Here is a 7,585-nt window from a genome sequence, read left to right as displayed (position 1 = left end):
AAGGCTCTTGCCTCCTGCTAACCCAAGCTGGGTGTAACAAGTCTCCCGGGGATTTAGAAAGGGCAGCAAGGTGGGTTACTATGTGAAGAGTCTCCTTATGGGTTCCAGAGGGCAAAGCAAGCTCTGGAGAAGCATCACTGCTGAGCCGTGGTCCCTGCAGGGCTGTGAGATGATCGCACCGGGCTCAGGCTCCCAGGGCAGGCGGCCCAGGGCGTCGGCAAAAAACACCCAGGGCGCTGAGCCCCAGCCGTGCCTCTCCAGCGGGTGGCCACACATCCCCACACAGCCTTTCTCCTCTTTTCTTCCTGAGCAACCTGTCAGCGTTAGCACTGGTAAGTGCTGCGCGGATAACTTCTAGCAACGCCGTCCTGCCGGGCTGCCCCACTGCTCGGAGGCGGCTCCTCTGCTCCCTTTTCCTCCTGAGAAACAGCCGCGCTTGGGCGCCTGTTTAGGAGATGGAGCTGAGGAGCCGCGCTGCCGCCTGCCCGGCCTGCCGGGACTCTGCTGCTCCTCACCCACCCCCGCTGCTGATGGCAAAGCCGCAGCGGCAAGAGCCCTCCCGGCCCGGGCCAGGGCGGTGCCCCCCGAGCAGAGGGCGTGCCGGGCGGGCGAGGGGCCGGGCTGGGCGCGCTCCCGCCGGGTAAGAGCGGGAGCGGCTCCAGGCCGTGCTGCAGCCGCGGCCTCGCGTAGGGAGCGGGCGGCGCGGGGAGGCGCCTCGGGCGGGCGCGGCGCTACGAGCGGCCGGGGCGGAGGGAGGCGGCCGGGCCGCGCCGAGGCGGGGAGCGGAGCGCGGGGATGGGTGAGGAGCTGCGCGGTGGGGCGAGCCCAGAGCTCGGTCCTGGCCGGAACGATGTCCTGGAGTCTGGAAATGATGATGAAGAGGCAGGCGCTTGCCTGTTCTTGCTATGTGCTGAGTGAGCTTGGATTTAGGGTTGAGCTTGTTAGTGTTCTGGCTGTAGCACCTCTGGGACAGGCTCTCTTAGCCTGTTCAGCGTTGTTCAGCCTTACAGAACCCTTTGGGGAGCTCTTAGAGCCCCTTTCAGTACTTAAAAGAGGCATATACAAAATAAGGAGAGTAACTTTTTACAGGGGCAGATAGTGGTGGGGCAAGGGGGACTGTTTTTAAACTAAAAGAGGAGCGATTTAGATTGGATATTAGGAAGAAATTCTTCCCTGTGAGGGTGGTAAGGACCAGAAACAGGTTGCCCAGAGAAGCTGTGGCTTCCCTATCCCTGGAAGTGTCCAACGCCAGGTTGGATGGAGTTCTGAGCAGCCTGGTCTAGTGGAAGGTATCCCTTACCCATGGCAGGAGGTTTGGGATAAGATAGTATTTAAGGTCCCTTCCAAACCTCCTCTATGAATAACTAGGGTGAGCTGTAATTAAAAGCCCATACTCATAGTTGCTGTTTAAAATGAAATAAATTACACAGGGGTGCAGTGGTCTGTGTTTTCCACAGTTTTCCTCTTTACCCAGAACATCCTACAAGAAAGGATGAGATTAAAGCCAGAGCCCATCTGCATAGAGGACAATGAAATTAAACCTGCCTGTTGAAAGGTCTTAAACTGAGGAAAGGCAAGATGAAACCTCTGCTCTGTGTGTGCCCATGTGCCTCTCTTCTCCTCTGATGGTGATGAGGACAAACCAACGTGGGCTGTGGCCTGAAATGCTGCATGGGTTTGAGGGGAAGAGTAAAGTGCTGAGGGTGGCCATTGTTTCCAAACTTTCTCAGCTCTTTCAGTTTTAATCCACTATTTTCTCAAACTCCCTTGTTATGTAACACTTAAGGTCATTGTATTTTGCATTTGTGGGAAGGGGAGGGCTTGAGGGATGGTTTAAGAGATAGGCTGAGAGATTTCCTATCTCGGGTGGTAATTTTGATTGAATTATTTTGCTTAAGTTAACATTTTAGTTTGGAATAAATTGCTGGCTGGCTGATTTCTGGTTAGTGCCTGTCAGTTGTGTGCTGTGTGCTTAGTGGTGGAGCAGATTGCAGCAGCCTCATCAGCTTTGTGTGGAGTGTGCTCGTATTTGTTGGCCTTTACCCACAGCACTTAGCACTGCTTTCTTCTTTAACATCAAGCACGTATTCCCATTGACCACAGCTGCAATCAAGTCCTCTCACTTCAGGTTTATCACAGCATTTTCAGTCATTAAAGGAAGGCATAAGGGTTTGCAGTTATCTGGCAGAGAGCAGTAATGCTCAACAGAGGAAGGGAAAGGTTTTGCTCACTGGCTGATGTCCAGCATCCCTCCAGGGCCCTTCAGCTGAGGGGCAATTCTTGAGGGTGCCAATGAGGGCTACCCCAGCATTACACTGGGTCTGGTGGAAGAGGTGGGAGGGTTGTTCCTAGTTGGGAAATTGGAGGAGCAGCAGCTGTGCTCCCTCTCGAAGTTGCCTTTGCTTGTGGCTCCCCACCCTCCATACTTAGAGCTCTCAGATAAACACTGCCACAATCAGATGATAACATTTCTGGGCCACTTGCTGAATTTGGAGAGCTTGTGGTATGTTCTCTTTTGTGGCTGAGAGAGATATTTGTATTTAAGTGTTTAGATCCATACAGTGAGCAGAATATTCAGAGTCAGTGAAGGGCTAAGCACCAGCAAACTCTTCTTCACTTGCTGTGTAAATAGCAAGAAGGGCAATTGAACTGGTGAACTTCCTGATTTTCAAATGACTTTATTCAGGATAGCCCTCATTTACATTCCTTATTGGTGCATGAAGCATTTACCTCTGTTCTAGAATATAGCTGTTAAGCAAGACACATTTTTATTTTAAAAAAGCTTTTCCTATTTCTGTACTGGTATGATTGGAATGACGTGGTTTCTTCTCCCCTGATGTTGTCCAGGTTGTGAGTCCACCCAAGAATGGATAAATGTAAGAAGCCTTATGTTAACCAGAAGACCGGCCTTGAAAAGTTCAGTCCTGAAATTCTTTCTGAAATTGAGAAGCTCTTTGAGAAAAAGTTTACTTACACTAAGCCAGTGAATGATGAATGGAAGCTGCCAGATCCCAGCAATGTTTTTACATGTGATCATGTGGAATTTCACTCACTCCTGGCTCTGAAGGACTCAATGAATGAAGTGAAGAACCAACTGAGTGATAAGAACTTGGAAGATTGGCATCAGCACACCTCATTTACCAATAAAGCAGGGAAAATAATATCTCATGTGAAGAAATCTGTGAATGCTGAGCTCTGTACCCAGGCATGGTGCAAATTTCATGAGATCCTATGCAGTTTTCCTCTTCTCCCAGAAGAAGCTCTTCAAGATGGAGAACTGAATTCTGTGCACCTCTGTGAAGCACCTGGAGCTTTTATAGCCAGCCTTAACCACTTCCTGAAGTCCCACCATGTCCCTTGCCACTGGAATTGGGTAGCAAATACTCTAAACCCTTATCACGAAGCCAATGACATCCTTATGATGATCATGGATGACCGTCTGATAGCAAACACGTTACCTTGGTGGTACTTTGGCCCAGATAACACTGGGGATGTGATGACATTAAGACATCTAACAGGACTTCAGAGCTTTGTGAGTAATATGACCACAGTCCACTTGGTAACTGCTGATGGCAGCTTTGATTGCCAGGGGAATCCAGGTGAGCAGGAAGCTCTCGTCTCACCCCTTCATTACTGTGAAACAGTCACAGCTTTAATGATCCTGGGCACTGGAGGATCCTTTGTTTTGAAGATGTTCACTCTGTTTGAACACTGTTCTGTCAACCTGCTCTTTCTGCTAAACTGCTCTTTTGAGGAGGTCCATGTCTTTAAACCAGCCACGAGCAAAGCTGGAAACTCAGAGGCCTATGTGGTTTGCCTTCGCTATATGGGCAGAGAAAGCCTTCATCTGCTTCTTCCTAAAATGACACAGAACTTTGGAACAGAAATGGTCAACAAAGCTCTCTTCTCCCAGCATACACTTCCAGAATCATTCCTTAAAACACATGAAGAGTGTTGCATGTTCTTCTACAAGTGCCAGGTAGAAACGATCTCTGAGAATATCCGTCTTTTTGAGCACATGGAAGAAGCAGAGCAGGTGAAACTGAACAAGTTAAGAGACTGTGCAGTAGAGTTCTTCATGCAAAAGTTCCACCTGAAACCCATTGGCAGAAATAACTGGCTCGTCAAGAAATCCCAGGCTGGTTGCAGCATGAATGCAAAATGGTTTGGGCAAAGGAACAAATATTTTAGTACATACAATGAAAGGAAGATGATGGAAACCCTGACATGGAATGATAAAGTGGCAAAGGGCTATTTTAATCACTGGGCTGAGGAACATAGTTTAAGTAATGCTGGGAACATGTGTGTCCTGGAAGGATCATTTTCTAACCTTGAATGTAGCTTTTGGTACATTTTGGAGGGAAAAAGATTGCCCAGAGTAAAGTGTTCTCCATTTTGTGATGTTCAGGTCTTAGAAAATCTTAATGAAGCTGTGAAGGAGTTGGGTGGGGGGAGGCTGAAAAGCAGATCAATGCTGCAGCCTTGTCACTCTTGTGAAGTTCTTCCTGGGGAACTCATACTGGCAAAAGTGTCTGATCTTTCCAGGTGCCATCAGGAAGTCCTAAATGAAAGTTGTAGTGACCAATTCAAGTGCCTTGTGGTGGGTTTTCCTACCCTGTGTGACACAGAAAGCCAGCCCAGCATGGAGATAAAGCCCATGGACGCAGCCACACTGCTGACTTTCAGCTTCTCTTTGCTGTATGATGGAGAACCAAAGTACCAGCAGCAGCTTTTGGAGTGCGTTCTGCATTCCTTGGCGCAGCTGGCAGCAGGAGATGCCTTGGTTTTGCCTGTTCTTTCATGCCTGACACGTTTCACAGCTGGCCTGGTCTTCATCCTGCACCGCTGCTTCCGGAGCGTCGCGTTCGCGTGCCCGACCTCGCGGGAGCCCCTGAGGAGCGGCGCCGCTCTGCTCTGCGTTGGCTTCCGAGGCCTCCCCGCACCCGTGGTGCAGTACCTGCAGCACCTGAATGCTCTCATGAGCTCTCTGCTGGACACAGACTCTCCCCAGCAGGTTCTGCAGTTTGTGCCCATGGAGATTCTCCTCCAGGGCAAGCTGTTGGAGTTTCTGTGGGATTTAAACACGGCCATTGCAAAGAGACAGCTCCACCTGATTGTGCAAGCTCAGCAGCAGCGAATGGCTAGTGACATTCCACTTTAAATAATTCTAGAACTGTGTGAGTTGCTGCTGCTAGACCTTGTTTCACAGGCAGGCAGAAGGTGTTAAAAACATTGTTAATGTGAAGGTAACATTAATGCAAAACTGGTGTGACATTGAAGGTGCTGGCAGGATGTCTTGAGCTATCGATCCTAGGCGCACCATATTGTATGTGTAGGAAATAGGAGAAAAGAAAGCCAGACCTTGATTTCTGGCCACTGAGCTGTGTGTTTCAGGATGCAGAATAACATAGAATCTTTGATTCAATGGAAGCAAAGGCTGACAAGTGAGCATAAGCCTCAGAGCCTCCTATTACCATCCTTAAAAACTGTCTTTTGATATCACTTTAATTTACAGTTGGTTTAATTCTTAATGGTGACATGGGGGAAATCCTGTGTAACCTGCCTTACCATTTTGGATGGTATGAAGTGGTGGTGGTTATGGGTATGTGTCCCCATTTATCATTCTTAAACAAGAGCCTCTGAATTTTCACCTCGTAGCCTTTGAATATCAGCCTCTTCTTTAGCACTTCAGTGAGTGAGGACTGAGATGAAAATTTCCTTGCCAAAGCCTGATAATGGTTTCTCCATCTCATTCTTGCAGCTGTTTTGTGAATGCCATGCTGATATCCTGAGTTCCAGTTCTTTGTGCGCTTCAGTCACTTGACAGAAGGATCAAATGGAGCTGTTTATGCCAGAGAAGTGCTCAGCCTCTGGCTGTTCATTGCTTACTCTTCAGGCAATAATTTGGATTGCCATCAAGCCCTCTCTTGTGACTTCTTATGGGTCCAAAGCTGAGCTCAATTCTCGAGAATGAAATTTGCTAAAAGAATTAGCCAGTGGCTGTAGACACTTAGGCTTGTAACAAGCAAAGCCTTTAGGAGACATTTAAATGCAGGAAACTTCACTAGCCATGAGAGGCTCATAACATGCAGTTGCTGGGATTTGCCAGCCTTTCCATGCTAAAAATCCTTAAAACAAAGGCTTTGAAGTGTTACCACCTGAACAAACAGTTCATCAGTTGTTGTGCTGCCTTTCTTGTGCACACAAGTGTGTTCATGTTTGTGTGGGGGCCCTCTGGGTTGTACAGCCATGAAGCTTTTGTGTTGTAAGTATTCAATGTGTGCTTTTGATTGAAGGATGTATATATTTTTGAAGTAGAAGAAAATATGTTGATTTACATGGCTGTTGTATATTTTCATTTTATTGACAAATGTTGAAAGTGTTAAAAGACTTTTTTTAAAAAAAGAAGGGAAAACAACTGCTGTTTGGAGAAAATAAAGCCTTTTATTTTAGGTTTTCAGTGTTGCTGTTTACATGTTTCTTTACCAAATATGGAAGAAATCAATGAAACGCAGTAGGGGAGTCTGGGAAGGTTTAAATGTCTTTTGGTTTGTTTTTTTTTTTTAGTCAGGCTTTCCTTATCTTGTCATTTATCCATGCTTCATGAGTGAAGGGTATAGTTGTCTTCATTTCTCTCTAACTTTAACTTTGGAGTTTATCAGCTTAGAGAGACTCCACTTGCAGATGTGGTCAAAGCAGTGGAGGAGGCCTGCACAGAGTTCCCTTGGCCTTGTCACTGAGCCTGACAATCCATGTCCCTCTGTGGTTCCTATAACTCTTAGCAGCAAGGATTTTGTCTTAAGGATCTTCAGTTTCTCCTGGCTGTGACAACTGCTCAGGTAGGAGGGGGTTGTTATACACTGTACTTTTGTCTGCAAAGTCTATTATTTATTCTTATCCTAATTGCTTGCCTTCAGCAAGGGGTGTGATCGAGAAAAAGCCGTGTGCCTTATTCCTCAGGGCTGGCTCTGCTGCACTGCCAGGGGTTCCAGGTGATTGTCTTTGGGTTGGCTGTCCAGTTTGTCTGGAGGACTGTCTGTTAACTCATTTTGATTGCAATTATTAATGATAATGTGTTTTTCCCATTGCCTTTCTCTTTGGAAGTAAGCACCAAATTAGAGAGCTGGGGAAGATCATTCTTTATCCTAGAGGTGTGAGATGCCACAGGAAATGAATCCTGTTCTGATACTTTCATTTCTGTACAGCTAGTGGTGATTCTTGGGGAAATCTTTATGCAAGAACTGGAGTTGAATGGATGCTGAACTGCATGACAGCCTTGCCTCTCTTGGTTTTAGTGAAGCTGAAAACTTTGGTTGTTAATGTCAAAATGTTCTTCAGGGGACATGAGGACTTTGGAAGCATCCTTGAAACAAGAGACTGGGTTGGAAGTGCTTGTTATGGGGATTGTCAGGTTGATTTTGGTGGAAATACTGTTTAATGGGTTTATGGTTTTACTGAATTACAGGGAAATGTAAATGTTTAGAATTGTATTCAAGCTTATAAAAAGTTTTATGAAATATTTGCATTCCCAATATAACAATATAAAAACAGTGCCTAAAGACATGAAATGGCAGATTGGAAAGTA

General features: G+C 46.7%; 1 protein-coding gene across 2 annotated transcripts; it reads left to right on the top strand.

Annotated features, from left to right (window-relative positions):
- The first annotated feature begins 491 nt into the window (after positions 1-491).
- On the top strand, positions 492-6,460 carry CMTR2 (cap methyltransferase 2). Of its 2 annotated transcripts, none has more exons than XM_036390650.2 (2): positions 492-640; positions 2,848-6,460. In XM_036390650.2, the coding sequence occupies exon 2, from the start codon at positions 2,867-2,869 to the stop codon at positions 5,159-5,161; it is 2,295 nt and encodes a 764-aa protein (XP_036246543.1). In that variant the 5' UTR covers positions 492-640; positions 2,848-2,866; the 3' UTR covers positions 5,162-6,460. The 2 variants fall into 2 exon arrangements, with proteins under 2 accessions (XP_036246543.1, XP_036246544.1); XM_036390651.2 differs by lacking the exon at positions 492-640 and adding an exon at positions 760-799.
- The last annotated feature ends 1,125 nt before the right edge of the window (positions 6,461-7,585 follow it).

This window comes from Molothrus ater, chromosome 12, assembly GCF_012460135.2.
Source record: "Molothrus ater isolate BHLD 08-10-18 breed brown headed cowbird chromosome 12, BPBGC_Mater_1.1, whole genome shotgun sequence".
NCBI lineage: Eukaryota > Metazoa > Chordata > Aves > Passeriformes > Icteridae > Molothrus > Molothrus ater.
Note: the sequence above shows the minus strand (reverse complement) of the source record. Positions and strands in the feature narration are given on the sequence as shown.